At 36.4% G+C, this 17,832-nt stretch overlaps 1 protein-coding gene across 1 annotated transcript in view; it reads left to right on the top strand.

Annotated features, from left to right (window-relative positions):
* OSBPL11 (oxysterol binding protein like 11) overlaps positions 1-17,832 on the top strand; it is an 84,358-nt gene that overhangs the window by 8,081 nt on the left and 58,445 nt on the right. The window contains exon 2 of the mRNA XM_045502369.1: positions 13,330-13,398. Within this exon, the coding sequence (XP_045358325.1) occupies positions 13,330-13,398 (69 nt within the window). The remainder of the gene's footprint in view (positions 1-13,329; positions 13,399-17,832) is intronic.

Genomic DNA, 17,832 nt, shown 5'->3' with positions numbered 1-17,832 from the left:
TTTCAAATCAAGGCTGATCAGTAAATTTACTAGATTAGCCCCAAATTTTCTTCTTCCAAAGTAATTTATATTCATATGTTGTGGTCTTTGTTCACCATTTAAAAGGAAAACAGATTTCTTAATTCTGGATCCTTCCTTCCTTTTTCATAGTAAGTGTTCAAGTGTATAAAATGTGCATGTTTCCATTATTTTCATATTCTTCGTGTCAGCTTTCAGAAAAATGTACACATCTACAAATATGCCACTTATTGAAATGGACAGAAGAGAACTACCCAGAGGAGGAACTGAAAAGCAAACCGGAGTGTATAACAGGCCTGCTTGTCTTATTTTGGGCTCCATGCTGGCCAAGCCCTATTAACAAACAGATCTCTTTTCCTTATTAGCAAATAGTTACGGGTTTCAGTAAATGGGTAGAATTCTAAAAATGTATAGTATAGAAATAATTTTTATGGTCAGACCTGGTGTCTACCACTGTAAATACTCTGTTAATAGGAAAAGTACCTGTACCTATTTTCAAATGGGGAAAGGAGATCTGCGTAAACATAACCTAACATTTACTATCTTCAGGGTTTGACCACTTTTTGAGTTTGATTTGAAGAAAAAATTGTGAATGTTTACTTTTTCTCTCTGTAGGGGTTAAAGGAAACTTGAATGTGTACTTCTGTACCCTAGTTTTTGTTATCCTTATCTGAAAGTTGCTATCGATGCTAGTGAAAATAAGAGAAAGGCAACTTATAGGCATGTAGCTGAAAACTATAAAATATTGTTCCAGAAATCTAGTGAGAACTACACCAAGCCTTGAGGAAAAATATTTGGTTTCTTATGGTATATTCTGATTTCTTAGTGTTTTATATTTTTGCTATAGGTCTAAACCCACTCCATTTGAGTTCATATTTTACATAGAAATTCTACTGTATCAAAACTATACAAACAGGTTAATGTTAGAACATGCAGATTGGTCTTTTGCAAATAAATTGCATGATTTAGATTCCAGAAGAAATTGCCCAACAAATAGATTTGTGGGAAATTATATCTTTTTAAACTCTTCTGTTTTTGCTTTTGAACATAGTGGAGAATATTCTTGATGTAAATTATACTACCTTGCCTAGAGGGAACATCTTTGTTCCCTTTGAGAAAACATCTTCACTAGCTAAGAATCTTCCCCTATACCGATTTTGCTAAATAAAACGATTTGTATCCAGACTTATTCAGGTTTAACTTAAAACTAAATTGCCTGTGTAAATAGTTACATTATTGTTTTGGTATTACCCTCTGGGTTTTAGAACAGTTTATTTGGTGGTGAAAGAAAGGATTTTCTTTTGGGTTTATAAGGTATTGTAACAAAACATGATTTCTCACTCAGTGTTTCCCTGTACTTGAGTTTTGGCTGCCTTTGCAGTTTACTTCCATTGCTGTTCTTGAGGTTGGTTGGAAGGTCCCTAGAGGGGAGAGGCTGTTGCTACTGGCTGCAGCTGGAAGCCCTAGTTAAAAGGATGGTTGGGAGAGAAAAAGAAAAGAAGAGGAAAAATAGAGAAAAAGGATATAGCAAAGAGATAGAGACAGGGAGAGAAAGAGAGGAAGAAAAGGAGGGAATGAGAATGACACAAAAGGTGAGATGAAATGCCACCAATAGTTGCTTCTGGAACAGCTTTCTTATCCTTGATAGAGGCCTTTTTAAAGTACTGCCTGAATCTGTAACCTCAAATCTGCAAAGAGAACTTCTTTATCAATTTTGTAGCTGCTTCACATATTTTTATAACATAATTGAAAAGAATATTTTTAATGTGATTTTTTAGAATAGGTAATATTATTAAAAAATATTAGAAGGGAGGGGTCCAATGAAAAATCTTTCCCATCCTCGACTGGTTCAGGTCTCCTCCCACCTAAAAATGGCTTCTTGTGTGGCAGTGAGACGTATAGTATCTTGATACTCTCTTGGTCTGTGGTGTCTTGGTTTTACTGAGGCCTGCTTCTGTGAAGCCTTTTGGAAGTATATGAGAGATAATAAATACTGCTATCTGAAAAGATACTGTACCAGAAAAAGTTTTCTACTTTATTCTAAAAAGTTTTAATTACAGGTATAATGTTTCTCTTATTTGCAGACTTTACTTTTGAAATAATAATTTTCTGTTGAGAAAAACCTTTAGAATTTCAAATGATGAGTGATGTACACACATTTTAGGTTGAAAGGGTCATCGGACACATGAGAAAAACCAAGGCCCAGAGAGATTGATATGGCCAGGGTCAGTCATGGCATTAGTCAGTGGAAAAATTGGTACTAGATCCTGTGTCCCTTTTATGTGCTCATTCCACAGCATAACACTACCTTACACTTAGGGTTTAGCAACTTAATTTTGAACCTAAGGGGTATTGAAAAGCCTACTCGTAATGTCTGAAAGTCCTGTTTATAGTAAGAGCTATAGCTCCTATTTTTGTTGGCAAACAATACTGCTTTAGGCTGGTGTGAGGAAATAGGTCCTCTTTTTACATTAAAGTTAAATTGGGGTAGCCTGTTTGGAGAGCAGGTTGGTGATATTTATAAAAACTAAAAACGCATATACCTAGCAATTTCACTTTTAGCAGATATGTACAAAGATATGTACAACTCTGTTGCACCATTATTTGTAATAATAAAAGCCTAGACAAAAAACTCTGTTAGTAGGAGGATTGGAACTGGTTAACTGTATGATACTGCCATAAAATGGATTACTGTGCAGATGTTAAGAAATGAGTTAGATCCATATGTCAGTGTGAAACTATCCCTAAGAAAACAGAAAAGCAAGGTACAGAATTATGTGTATAATTGCAACCATTTGTTTAAAAAATAAAATGGTGTGTATATGTGCACACTTGTAGGTGCATAGAATATTTTTGAAGAAGTACACAAGAAATTGAGAGGTCTTTGCCTCTGAGAAGGGGAACTGGCGCCTGGAAGATAGGGTTGGATAATGTAATACATAGTAACGCTTATTGGGAGACAGTTCTCCCTTCGTTACTTACTGTTTTTTTCCAAAAAATCTGTATAGCAAACAGTCTTGGAAGATATAGTTATCTCCCTCCTAAGCAGAAGGCAGGTTTATTTATCATCCAGTATAATAAAGATAAGGTCTCCTTGCTGCAGAGGTTAGGCCAACTTACTGTTCATTGAAAGATGTGGGTTCTCTGCACACAGGTTCCTCAGCCTGTCCCACAGTGTCCTGTGTGTGCAGGCATCTCCGGTCCTCTGTGTTGCCCTGTGTGATGGGGCTATTGCTATGGCTACTGAAGTCTTTTGTCTCTGACTGAGGAGTCTCATGTCTTTTGCCAGCATCCATGAAACTGGGCTAACTTGCTAGCTTTCAAGTAGGGTAACATCTCAGGTCTTCCATCATTCTTGACAAAATACCTACTGAAAAAAAAATGCAATAACTATTTCTTAAGATGAAAGAAGTGGAAGTCTTGGGCTTTTTAGGTCCCATCATTCTGACTTGAAAATGTCAGGCTAAGAAGATAAGACAGGGACGCCTGGGTGGACCAGTGGGTTAAGTATCCATCTCTTGATTTCCACTCAGGTCATGATCTTAGGGTTCATGGGATGGAGCTCTGTGTCGGACTCTGCACTGACAACTTGGGATTCTCTCTCTCCCTCTCTCTCTGTCCTTCCTCCACTCTCTCTCTCTTTCAAAATAAATTTAAAAAACATTTAAAAAAAGATACGACAAATCTAGAAAACTGATCTAGAAAAATGAGCCTACGTCAAAGGAATTTGCCTGTGGAGGAATTGACTTCCTGGAGTGTGAGAGAATCAGTATTTGTTGAGCATTAACCATATTGACTTATACTTCAAATATATTTGGGGTGAATATATTTTCTTTTCTCATTATAAATCTGCAGGATAGATATTCTTATCCCCATTTACAGATAAAGAAACTCAGTACCAGATATGTTACTTGCCCAAGGTCACAGTGGAGTTCATACCTATAACTGTCTGACACTAAGCCATGCCCTTTTCATTATAATAAACAGCTTTCTTTCTTGAGGTGTTAGAGGTGACTTTCTACTTTAACATGTGGGAGTTTCTTCTGTCCCATCTTCATTGAAGGTCTGTTGTCAAATGGCCAGTTATCTGCATGAGGGATTTCCCAGTTGTCTGTAACAATCAGATTATGTATAGGATTTTTTTTTTTTGGTCGGTGTAGGAAAACATTTTACAGCTGTGCTTCTCAAACTTTCTTCTTAAACTATCTTTTAGCTGCATAAGATATAGTAGGTACCTTAAGTGGATCTAGTTTGTGATTTAAAACAGCCCCTGGCTCGTATAACTTTCTTGGGAGTTTTCTGTATTTCAGAATTCATGAGAATTTTATATTCTACTCTCTATGTATCAGTTGCTTACAGAGGTCAGTATAGAGTCAGGGTCAGCTGAGAGGGAGGGCACAGGAATCAGAATACAATCAAATTGTCAGGTTGTTGTTGTTGTTTTTTTTTTTTTTTTTTTTAGTGTTTGTTTATTTTGAGAGAGAGAGAGAGAAAGCACATGCGCGCAAATGGCACAGAGGCAGAGATAGAGGGAGTGAGAATCCCAAGCAGGTCTCGTTCTGTCAGCATAGAGCCCGACAGGGGGCTCGAACCCACGAACCATGAGATCATGACCTGAGCTGAAACCAAGAGTCTGACACTTAACCAACTGAGCCATCCAGGTACCCCAGGTTTATTTATTTTTTTAGTTATAGTAAAATATGCATAGAAAACATACCATCTAAAGTATTTTTCAGGTGTCTAGTTCTGTGACTAAGTACATTGACATGTTATGCAACTATCACTACTATTCATCTTTAGAGTTTTTCATCATCCCAGGGGTGCCTGGGTGGTTCAGTTGGTTAAGCATCCAACTTCGGCTCAGGTTGGTCTGGCCCTGTGCTGACAGCGCAGAGCCTGCTTGGGATTCTCTTTCTCTCTTTCTGCCCCTCCCCCAGTCATGCATACACACCTGTTCTCTTTCTCTCAAAATAAAAAGGTAAACTTAAAAGAATTTTTTGTCATCACAAACTAAAACTCTTTACCCATTAAATAATAACTCCCTATCCCCACCCAATCCTCAACCCCTCGCAACCACTATTCTACCTTCTGTCTCTATGATTTTGACAACTCTAGGTGTCTCACAGTGAAATCATACAACTTTTGTCATTTTGTGTCTGGCTTATTTCACTTGGCATAATGTCCTCAGGGTTTATCCATGTTGCAGCATGTGTCAGAATTTCCTGCCTTTTTAAGGCTGAATAATATTCAGTTGCGTGTATTTACCACATTCTATTTATCCATTCATTTGTTGATGTACATTTGATTTGTTTCCATCTTCTGGCTATTGTGAATAATACCGCTGTGAACATTGGTATACAAATACCTGTTTGAGTACTTGCTTTCATTCTTTTGTGTGTATACCCAGAGGTAGAATTGCTGAATCATATAGTAATTCAGCATTTAACTTTTTGAGGAGCCACCATTATTGTTTACCACAGCAGCTGTACCATTTCACATTCCCACCAGTAACGCAGAAGGGTTCCAATTTCTCCATACCCTTGCCAACCCTTGTTATTTTCTGTCTTTTGGTTTGGTTTGGTTTTGGTTTTGATAATAGACATACTAGTGGATATGAAGAAATAGTTTTATTCCTGCAAAAAACTCATTGAAGAAAGCAGCAGCAGTTACCATAGTAAAGTAAATTTGCTATTTCCACCCTGGAATTAGGCATACTTATCTACCTAGTCACAGGCACAGAGGCAGTTTGGAATACTCAGGTCTTCTCTCTGTCAGAGCAGGTAAGAATGTCTTCTTTGGGAAGGAGGCAGATCCAAGGGAAGGAAGAGGAGCCGAGCCCTTCATGCCCAGCTGTGGGATGTGTGAGGGGAAGAATGGGGAAAAGAGGATGGGAGCTCTCTAGAGAAGTTCTCCACATGGAGATGGATGTGTGAGGAGGGAGCAAGTTTTTTCTTAATATTTATGAGAGTTTTGATATTAAAAATGCTTTAACTTATTTTTTTAATGCTTTAACTTATTATAGTCAAGTAAATTTGCTCTAGAAACACAATCTAATTTTACCCTGTTCTCCCACCCACCCACCCAGCCCAGTTTGGAGTATGTGTAGGTTAATTTGGGAAGTAAGAGCTTATAGGAAACACAGTTCTACATCTCAAAAGAGCAATGGTCATATAGTCCCTTCGGAGAGTTTTAAAAAATTTAATCCATACATAATAACAGATAGAAGTAGCTCTCTGCCCTGAACTATCCTGCCTGTTCAAGATAATTGGACATTTAAAAAAGTGTTTTAATTATAAAAATAATAGGATATTAAAATTGGAAAATGTGAAATAGTAAAGAAAGCAAAGTAAAACCATCATAACTCCTCCATCCAGTGATGGAGTTACTATTTTGTGTAGTTTTATCCTGTGCACATTTTTTATAGGCTATATTAAATTTGGTATTTTATAAATAAAAAAACTTAATTATCTTAAAGCACTTCCCCATGTTGTTAGAAACTCATAAGCATTTTACTTGGTGAATCCTATTCACCTTGGTGAGATATATATATATATATATTTTTTTTTTTTTTTAATTTAAATTCCAGGTAGTTAACATAGTGTAATCCATGATACTTCTTAATAATTCTGATGTTGTTCATTGAGCTTATTTTCTTCCTTTTCTCTCCATTCACTTCTTTCTTTTTCTTTCTTTTCTTTTCTTTTCTTTTCTTTCTTATTTTAATTATTGTAAGTAGTGCTATAGTGGACAAGGTTGCATATTATCTTTGTCTACATTTCTAATTATTTATCTTAGACTAGATACCTAGAAGTAAAATTCTTGGGCCAAAGAGCATTAACATTTAAAAAAAATTAATTCCAGTAAAACATACAGTGTTATATTAGTTTCAGGTGTGCAATACAGTGATTCAACAATTTTGTACATTACTCAGTGCAAAGAGCATTAACATTTTTAAGGCTTTTTGCAGGAAGGGAATGTCTTTTACTTCATACTTTTGGGTATAGACTAAGATATGGTTGGAATTAGATTTTGTTTTATCTGAAATTGATTGGAGTGTACAGGCTGTGTTGATTTTTTTTTTTTTTTTTTGACAGTTACTCAGAATTGCCTTGTGGTTTTATAGAAACATTCTGCTTCTATCTTCCCATTGCTTAAATCATTCTGCAGAGATTTCTTGAGCACCTGCTATATCCCAGGCTATAAGCTAGGTGCTACAAGGAATACCAGGATGAGTAAGAAGCAGTCACTGCTCGGCAGAATATCTTTTTACAGCAGAAGGACTTACATGTGTTGCAGTCGTTCCCATCTGTTGTCAGCTGCTTTTTCCTTAGCTAAGCAGGCTGCTCTCTCCCTTCATCATGCTATTTATATTATCAAGGGAATGAACCAAAACTAAGCTAATTTTGGAGGACAGTTTTTGCTTAGTAGAAAGTAGGAATTTTGATCTGTGGCTTGACTGGCACCTGCTTTACACTGACTACAGCTTGCATAAATTTCTGCCTGCAGTTAAATGTGTTAAGGTGTCCAAGACTAATTCCTCTACTGTATCTGGGCTATGGAATCTGCCTGTCTCTCCCATTTGTCTCTTTCTTCTGAGTCTTGAACCTTTCTATCTCCTTCTCTTTGGGTACTTAGAATTACCCCGTCCTAAGCCCACATCCTTTTAACCAGTTCTGTTTCTCCCAGTGTCTCTTGGTTACTGCCAGCTGGCTCAGCCTTCATCATTTCATTGATCTGTTATCTCTTGGTTGGTAAATCTAATAGAAACTTCTCAGTCTGCATCTTAGTTCACCCCCCAGTAGCACTGAACATGCTTGACCACAAACTCACTTAAAGTACTCCCAGTTTTCTTTCTACTACTCAGCTACTACTTATCTTCTGTCTGCACTCCTCTTGCATTTAAAACTTTTCCTGAGGGTTCTCCCTTAGGCTCTGTTCCATCGCTGGTCATTTTATAATCCTTCCTGGGTGATTTTATTTATTCTTCTGGCTTCAAATACCAGTTACATGCTTATATGCTGATTACTACCAAATCTATATGCCCAATCCAAATCATGCTACCTTATTGGCTATCTCCCTGTGTATGGTCTGCAGATCCCTGAAATTCAATATGTTAAGTTGGGACAAACCCAAAACTTCCTCTGTGGTCCCCATTTTAGTGAAAGTATTAGTATCTGCACAGTTGTTCCAGCTGAACTCCGGGTGTTGTCCCTTCTCTCTCACCCTACTGTCACTCTCCATCTCTCTCTCACTTCACATCTAATCAGTCAGGTCCAGTCATTTCAGCCTCAGTCACCACTGAATCCCGTGTCTTTAATGAAATACCCTTTTCATTAGTATGACAGCTAAAAACACAGGCCCAGTGTGTCTCTCCTCTAGTAGGAGCCCTTGTCATTGTCTTTTTCTTCAAGGAGATATATTTCTGTTATGTTAGATGGTGGTTTGGGGATGGAGAGAAATCGCCTTTTTATTTTCCCATCCTTTTCAGTGCGTTTTCAGAGTGCTTTGCATTTAGGAGGTCATGAGTAATTGTGCGGAACTGAAATGAAAGGATTTGAAGCTGTTCAGAAAGTAGCTTAATTTTAAAAGCTTCTACATATCTTCCTTAAGTCTGATCAAGAAAGGTTAAGAAATACATGTGTTATAGTAATGGAGACTTAGGAATTGAAATAATCATTATTAAGATAGATGAGCCTCACATTAAATGTAATAATGCCACTTGGCATAGTTCAGTTAATCAGTTATTTTTATAGACTATCAGCCTCTAGTACTAATCCCAATTGAATGTTAACAAGTTTAGAAGATCAGAATATACCCAATTTGTTGATCGGTGGAGTTGCTGAAGGACTGAAAAAGAAAGTAACTTTTTCACAGCTTATTTTTCCGTGTATTTGTCTTTTGGACCATCATCTCTACTTCATAGAACACAAAATAGTAGTATGATATGATCACATATGTGGTGTGTTCCCATTTGAACAACTAGATTTTATTAATGTTAACAGGTACATTAAGAATGTATAGAAATTCACACATTTTAAATGGGAGCAAAGCATAAAGGTTAGAGGTACTACATAAAGAATCAGTTATAAAGGAGGTAGAGAGGAGAAAGGGAAGAGTGAACAAAAAGGTGGTCGCTCATAGAGCTCTTTATAGTGGCCACCAGATGGCACAGTTGTTCTACATCTGCCGGTTGCACTGACCTGACCAGGGAGGGAAAGTACGGGAACATGACAGTGCCGACCAGCTGTTCCAGAGAATAGGATGTTCTTAAGTTGGTTCTTTGTAGCCTCAGATGTCTGTATCATGTAATAAAAGTAGGCCAGCAGTTTGTAATTAATTGCGTATTTGAATTTCTAGTTCTTTTGAGGCTGGCTTGATGCTATTGTCAAATAAGCCATGGTGATATCACCCTTGTAATTTTTGTGAGAAAGTTTAACTCTTTATTTTTTTTTTATTTAAAAAAATTTTTTTAACATTTATTTATTTTTGAGACAGAGAGAGACAGAGCATGAATGGGGGAGGGTCAGAGAGTGGGAGACACAGAATCTGAAACAGGCTCCAGGCTCTGAGCTGTCAGCACAGAGCCCGACGCGGGGCTCGAACTCACGGACCGCGAGATCATGACCTGAGCCGAAGTCGGCCGCTTAACCGACAGAGCCACCCGGGCGCCCCAGAAAGTTTAACTCTTTAGATGAAAGCATCAACAAAATGTTAACATTTAAAAATTGAACAAAGAACATTACTATACTATACAACATTACTTTGATTTTATTTCGTGAATGTTGCTACTGGAATTGTACCCTTAAGAATTCATTGATAACTATTAAATGACTGATAGAAACAACTTAGATGTGACCAAAATGAGGGATACCTTTAGTTATATGAGAGACTGGACAAAAGTAAAAGAGATAAGGCATTATTTTCAATTGCTTAGAAATAAACATTTTTGTTTGTTTTTCTCAGTTGTGGGTATATACTGAGTTTTTAAGAAGGATTCTTTCCACAGTTCACATATGCATTCGGAGGATATAATGGTCCTAGCACCAGAGGAATTGAATTTTATTGAATTGTAATGTATTTATTATATGCCAGTAGTCCTAGTATAGTGATGAAGGCTTGGTGTAGAGAACCTAGAATAAGGGGGAAAACCAAAAATGGTGAATTATGGGATATTTTGGTTCTTTGAAGAAGTAATTTAATTTAGGTTATGTGGCACCATAGGCTTTTTGTGGATTGGTGCAGAGTATAAATATACACATACATACGTACATATATAAATACATAAATTCAGGTTATGAAGCTACAGGGTAGAATGAACAAAGAATAAGGTTTTTTTTTTTTTTTTTAATTAAGGTATAATTGCCATATTAGTTTCCAGGTGGACAACATAATTTGGTATTTGTATATATTGTGAAATGATGACCATAAGAAGTCTAGTAAAAATCTATCACTACGCATATTTTTTATTTTTTAGAGAAAGCACAAGTGGGGAGAGAGGCAGAGGGAGAGAGAGAATCTTAAGCAGGCTCCACACTCAGTGTGGATCCCGATGCAGGGCTCAATCCCGCAACCCTGGGATCATGACCTGAGCTGAAATCAAGTTAGGCACTTAGCCTACTAAGGCACTCAAGTGCCTCTATCATCACACATATACTTTTTTTTTTCTTGTGATGAGAACTTTTAAGATCTACTTTCTTAACAACTTTCAAATATGCAGTACAGTATTTTTAACTATATGCTCTGTGCTGGACATAACATCCCCAGGACATATTTATTTTGTGATTGGAAATTTGTGTCTTTTAACCACTTTTATCCATTTTACTCAACCCCACCCCATCAGTCTGTTCTGTGTATCTGTGAGCTCTTTTCTAAAGATTATTTTCTGGGACTCCTGGTTGGCTCAGTCGGCAGAGCATGCAACTCTTGATCTCAGGTTTGTGAGTTTAAGCCTCATGTTGTGTGTAGAGATTACTTAAAAATAAAAAATTCTTCTGAATTTTTTATTTTTATTTATTTATTTTTAATTTAATTTTTTAATTTTGTAAATTTTATTTTTTATTTAAAAATTTTTTCTAACGTTTATCTACTTTTGAGAGAGAGTGTGAGCGGGTAAGGGGCAGAGGGAGGGAGACACAGAATCTGAAGCAGGCTCCAGGCTCTCAGCTGTTAGCACGGAGCCCGATGCAGGGCTTGAGCCCCCAAACCAACCTGAGCCACCCAGGCATCCCTATTTTTTAAAATTTTTTTAATGTTTATTTATTTTTGAGAGAGACAGAGCATGAGTCAGGGAGGGGCAGAGCCCGAGGTGGGGCTTGAACGCACAAGATGTGAGATCATGACCTGAGCTGAAGTTGGACGCTTAGCCAGCTAAGCCATCCAGGCACCCTGATTTTTAGAGTCCATATGTAAGTGAAGGAATAAATTTTGAGGGCAAGAACAGTTGAGGGAAGCTGAACTGTGTGTTAAATACCTAAAACAGAGGAGGAACTCTTTGGGAAGTTATTTTTGGGCAGAGTCCAAAGGCACTGGGATTCCAGTGACCCCAAAGAACTATTTAAGCCTGAAGCTTGGGAAAGATGTGGGAGCCATACAAGAAAAATATCTTCCTGCTTTTCTAAGTGCCAGTGGAGCTGAAAGAGATAGCTTTGATGTGATCTGTGCTGCAACTAGAGGAACTCCAGCAAAAACCCAAAGGGCTGGGTTTCCAGAGAAGAATCCTTTCTTCTAGATGTAGGCTTTAGAAAGTGTTTAAATGGGAATTCAACTGGGACTGTCAATTTTAACATGACATAATATGTAACAGAACTTTGGGTTAGCATTTGAGAAGTTGACAACCCTTGTCTTCTTGAGATTAGTATGACCTTATAAAATCCAAAGGACTCGAGTAGTTTGACTTAATATTAATCAACAATGTTGTTTGCTAGCCTTAGAATGAAAAAGCCTTAGAACAAAAAACATATACTCAGTCATGGGATCACATCTTTATTTTCAGATTTGATCTTTATTTTCAAGCACTTTGAGGAAATGAGACTGGAAAGACACTCAACATTGAGTTTATTCCTGAGGCATCTCCTACTCACTGCCCAGTAATAGCTGCTAAATCTTATAATCAATTTGGTTATTTTGTTTTCCTGAGAGAGTCTTTATCTTTAGTCCTTTTTATTTGTCATTGATATCAATCTAAATCTGTTTTCATTTCTCCCTTGCTTTTGCCTTTAACATCCATGTTTGAAAGGTTGCCATTTGCCTCACATTGTCAGTTTCCTTTATGTCGGTTAGCTGAAATTTTACCAAATATGCTCTGTGATTTAGGGATAGTAAAGAAAATAAATGATGACTATCCATTGCATTTTATAGCGTAAATTTAAAACTTTACAGTAGGTGAGTTTAAAAGGAATTCTGATATAAACTACAAAACAAATCAAGCCCATTATCAACAAATAGTCTGTGTAGGTCTAACTTTAATATGTTTTCATATGTATGAGGAACCTTAATATATTGGAAAAGAAATATCAATGAGGTCTTGGATTTTCTATGTATCACTATACCAGAACATACATGTAATAAAGTGAAAAAAAAGGGGGCAGGAAGTGAAGAAACTCAGTTGTAATAAGGCTAATGACACAAGTCCCAAATAAAATCTTTCCAGTGGCAAAACTGATAGTGTTTTGCCTCATACCTGAGGTGGAGCAGGAGTGAGGGGTCACTCTCACCAAAAACAGGACCTATGTTTTGGAAGCCCAAGGAATCAGAGACAGAACAGATTGGTCTCTTGTGTGTCCCACCAGAGTGAAGAGGCATTGTTTAATTTAGAGACCCTTTTTGGCTTATTCTAGAATCATAAAACTATTTTATTTCTTTAGTATTTAATTGTTATATATAAAATATTTATATTATAGTATATTTGTTTTATATTTATATAATGATTTTATATTTGAAATATTATGATCTATAATAACTTATGGGGGATTATACTTGTTCTGAAGAAATCTGGTAAAATAAAGGCCTATGGATATCAAATTTGGGAGATTAAATACCTCTATTTGTTAACCTATAAATTTTACTTCTTATTTTTTTTAAGTAGACTCCATGCCCAATGTGAGGCTTGAACCCACAACCCTGTGATCAATAGTTGCGTGCTGTACTGACTGAGCCAACCAGGCAGCCCTATAAATTTGACTTCTGAAGAAAGTTTGAAGCATTTGTAGAACACATATGTGTCTACAGCTATTTTTTAAATTGTTCAGTTAACTTCCTGATATTTCTTCTAATTTTCACTGACTCTGGTGCATTCTGATTTTTTTGAAACAGTGATCACATGGAAAATGTATATGGCTACTTAATGAAGTACACCAACCTTGTCACTGGGTGGCAGTACAGGTAAGTGATTTTTCTGTGTTATATCCCTCTCCCAAGAGACCAGAAGTGGGGCTGATAATTTTATATTCTGAAATTACTTCAGTACAAACATGGATGGGAAACCTTCTTTAGAGAAGGTTTTATAGTTATGTAAAAGTCCAATGAATTCTGCTTTTTAGAGGGTGAGAGGAATTGACATCTGTCCAGATGGCAGGCTCCAAATATCTCAAAAGTTAATATATATTTTTTTTTTATTGAAGAATTATAGACATAGAAATACAATATAGGGTATTTTATTAGTTTCAGGTATACTAAAACATAGTGAGTTGATATTTGTATGTATTACAAAATGGTCACATTAGTAAGCCTGGTTACCATCTGTCACCATACCAAGTTGTTAAAGTATTAGACTGCATTTCTTATGGTGTACATCACATCCTTTTGTCTTACTTTATAACTGGAAGATTGTACCTCTTAATCCTGTTTACCTATATTATTTAGCCCACCTCATCTAACAACCATCAGTTCATTTCTATATCAGTGAATCTGTTTCTGTTTTGTGTGTTGGTTTTGTTTTTTAGATTCCAGATATAAGTGAAATCATACAGTATTTTTGTCTTTCTGTCTGACTTATATCACTTAGTGTAATGTCCTCTAAGCTCATCCATGTTGTCAACAGTGGCAATGTTTCATTCTTTTTTATGGCTGAGTAATATATCATTGTGTATGTGTGTTTGTGTGTATCTATACCTGTACCATATTTTTTTTCACCCATTCATCTTATCAATACACCTTTAGGTTCCTTCCATATCTTGGCTATTGTAAATAATGCTGTAATGCACATAGGGTACATGTGTTTTTTCAAATTAGTGTTTTCATTTTTTTCAGATAAATTCCTAGAAGTGGAATTGTTGTATCATATGGTAGTTCTATTTTTATTTTTATTTATTTTTATTTTTTTCCTATTTTACCCATCCCTCCTCCCCCACCCCCAGTAATCATTAGTTTGTTCTCTATAGTTAAGAGTCTTTTTCTTGGTTTGTCTCTTTTTTCCTCTTTGTTCCTTTGTTTTGTTTCTTAAATTCCACATGAGTGAAATCATAATATGGTATTTGTCCTTATCTGACTCACTTTTTTCACTTACCATAATACTCTCTAGCTTCACCCATATGGTTGCTAATGGAAAGATTTCATTCTTTTTGTATGGCCAAATAATACACAAATAGTACACACACACACAACCACACGTATGTATGTATGTATATGTATGTATATCGCATCTTCTTTATCCATTCATTAGTCGATGGATACTTGGGCTGCTTCTATATCTTGGCTACAGTAAATAATGCTGCTATAAACATGGGGCATGTATCCCTTGGAATTAGTGTTTTTTTATTCTTTGGGTAAATACCCAGTAGTGCAATTGCTGGATCATAGGGCAGTTCTATTTTTAATTTTTTGAGGAACCTCCATACTATTTTCCACAGTGGTTGCACCAGTTTGCATTCCCACCAACAGTGCATGAGTGAGGGTTCCTTTTTCTCCATATCTTTGCCAGCACTTGTTATTTCTTGTGTTTTTGATTGTAGGCATTCTAACAGGTAGAGATGGTATCTCATTGTAGTTTTGATTTGCATTTCCCTGAGTGATATTGAGCATCTTTTCATATGCCTGTTGACCATCTGTATGTCTTTTTTGGAGAAATTTCTATTCAAGTCCTCTGCCCATATTTTAACTGGATTGTTTGTTTTTTTGATATTGAATTTTATGAGTTCTTTATATATTTGGATGTTACCCTTATTGGATATATCATTTGCAAATATCTTCTCCCATTCAATAGGTTGCCTTTTCATTTTGTTGATGGGTTTCTTCACTATGCAAAAAATTTTAGTTTAGGGGTGCCTGGGTGGCTCAGTTGGTTGGGTGTCCAACTTTGGCTCGGTCATGATCTCACTGCTTGTGAGTTCGAGCCCCACGTCAGGCTCTGTGCTAACAGCTCAGAGCCTGGAGCCTGCCTTAGATCTGTCTCCACCTCTCTGTGCCCCTCCCCCAGTTGCACTCTGTCTCTCTTTCTCTCTCTCTCTCAAAAATAAATAAACGTTAAAAATTTAAAAAAAAAAAAAAATGGGAATGCAAGCTGGTGCAGCCACTCTGGAAAACAGTATGGAGGTTCCTCAAAAAACTAAAAATAGAACTACCCTATGACCCAGCAATTGCACTACGAGGTATTTATCCAAAGGTTATAGGCATGCTGTTTTGAAGGGACACATGCACCCCAATGTTTATAGCAGCATTATCAACAATAGCCAAAGTATGGAAAGAGCCCAAATGTTCATCGATGGATGAATGGATAAAGAAGATGTGGTATATATATATACAATGGAGTATTACTTGGCAATCAAAAAGAATGAAATCTTGCCATTTGCAACGACGTGGATGGAACTGGAAGGTGTTATGATAAGTGAAATCAGTCAGTCAGAGAAAGACAAATATCACATGACTTCACTCATATGAGGACTTTAAGAGACAAAACAGGTGAACATAAGGGAAGGGAAACAAAAATAATATAAAAACAGGGAGGGGGACAAATCATAAGAGACTCATAAATATGGAGAACAAACAGGATTACTGGAGGGGGTGTGGGAGGAGGGATGGGCTAAGTGGGTAAGGGGCATTAAGGAATCTACTTCTGAAATCATTGTTGCACTACATGCTAACTAATTTGGATGTACATTTAAAAAACTTAACAAGTAAATAAATAAAAATAAAAGATTTTTAGTTTGATGTAGTCCCAGTTGTTTATTTTTGCTTTTGTTGTCCTTGTCTGAAGAGACAGATCCAAAATAATATTGCTAAGACCAGTGTCAAAGAGCCTACTGCCTATGTTTTTTTCTGGAAGTGTTATGGTTGCAGTTCTTATAGTTAAGTCTTTAATCCATTTTTAGTTTTTTGTTTTTTTTTTAAGTTTATTTATTTATTTTGTGAGAGAGAGGGAGAGAGAGAAACCCAAGCAGGCTTCGTGCTGTCAGCAGGAGCCTGATGTGGGGCTTGAACCCACAAACAGCGAGATCACGACCTGAGCTGAAATCAAGAGTGGGCAGCTCAACCAACTGAGCCACCCAGGTGCCCTGAATTTATATTTTATATGGTGTAAGAAAGTGATCTAGTTTCATTTGTTTGCGTGTAGTTGTCCAGTTTCACCAACACCTCATTGAAGAGACAAAAGTTGCTATTATATTAGGGTTATAATTACTTGTTCCCCTGCCTTGGGCTTTTTAAAATACCTGTGGTGATGAGGCTTTTAGGATGGTTTGGAGGCAGCAAACAAATTTGTGTTTAGTTGCCTGTTTTGTGCAGGATCCTCAAACTTCTCTGGGACCTTGGAGAGTTTAAATAGCCAGCCCAAGGTCATACAGGTAGTCTGTGAGAAGGAAAACCAGCTATCTTACATACTTTGTAGAATTGGTAGTTGCGAAGCAGGGGATTAAACTTTTATTATTTTTTTTATTGTGGGAAAATATACACAAAATAAAATTTATCATTTTAACCTTGTATAAATGTTCAGTTCAGTGGCACTAAATGCACTCATTGTTGTGCATTCATAACCATTATCTATCTGTAGAACTTTTTGCATCTTCTGAAACTGAAACTGTACCCACTAAACAATAATTCCCCATTTCTCTCTCCCCCCAGCCCTTGGCAACCACCATTCTAATTTCTTTTTCTGTGCTTTGACTACATACCTACCTCATAAAAGTGAAATCATACAGAGGAACAAATATTGTGCCTGGCTTATTTCACTGAGTATAATGTCTTCAAGGTTTATCCATGTTGTAACATGTATTAGAATTTCCTTCCTTTTTAAGGCTGAATAACATTCTACTGAATATATGTACCATACTTTATTTATCTATTCATCTGTCAATGGACATGTGGGTTGCTTGTACCTTTTAGCTATTGTGAGTAATGCTGTTATGAGTATTGCTGTACAAATATTTGTTCAAGTCTCATCTTTCATGTCTATTGTATATATACCCAGAAGTGGTATTACTGGATCATATGGTAATTTTATATTTAAATTTTTGGGGAATTTCCGTGCCATTTTCCATAGCTGCTGCACCGTTTTACATTCCTACTGGTTGTGCACAAATGTTCTCATTTCTCCACATCCTCACCAACACTTGTTATTTTCTTTTTCTTTTTTCTTAGTAATGGCCATCATAATAGGTGTGAAGTGGTATCTCACTGTGGTTTTTAACTTTTTAAAAATTGTAATACTGGAATTTGAACCCAAATACTTCTGACTCCAAAGTCTATGTTTTTACATTATTATCATGTTGCTTCTAATTCACATGTCATTTTGAGGCTTCTACTTTTGGCTGTGATAGAATAACAGGACCTGATTTTTTTTTAAATTTTTTTAATGTTTATTTATTTTTGAGAGAGAGAGAGATG

Source organism: Leopardus geoffroyi, chromosome C2 (genome assembly GCF_018350155.1).
Source record: "Leopardus geoffroyi isolate Oge1 chromosome C2, O.geoffroyi_Oge1_pat1.0, whole genome shotgun sequence".
In the NCBI taxonomy this organism is placed as follows: Eukaryota; Metazoa; Chordata; class Mammalia; order Carnivora; family Felidae; genus Leopardus; species Leopardus geoffroyi.
Note: the sequence above shows the minus strand (reverse complement) of the source record. Positions and strands in the feature narration are given on the sequence as shown.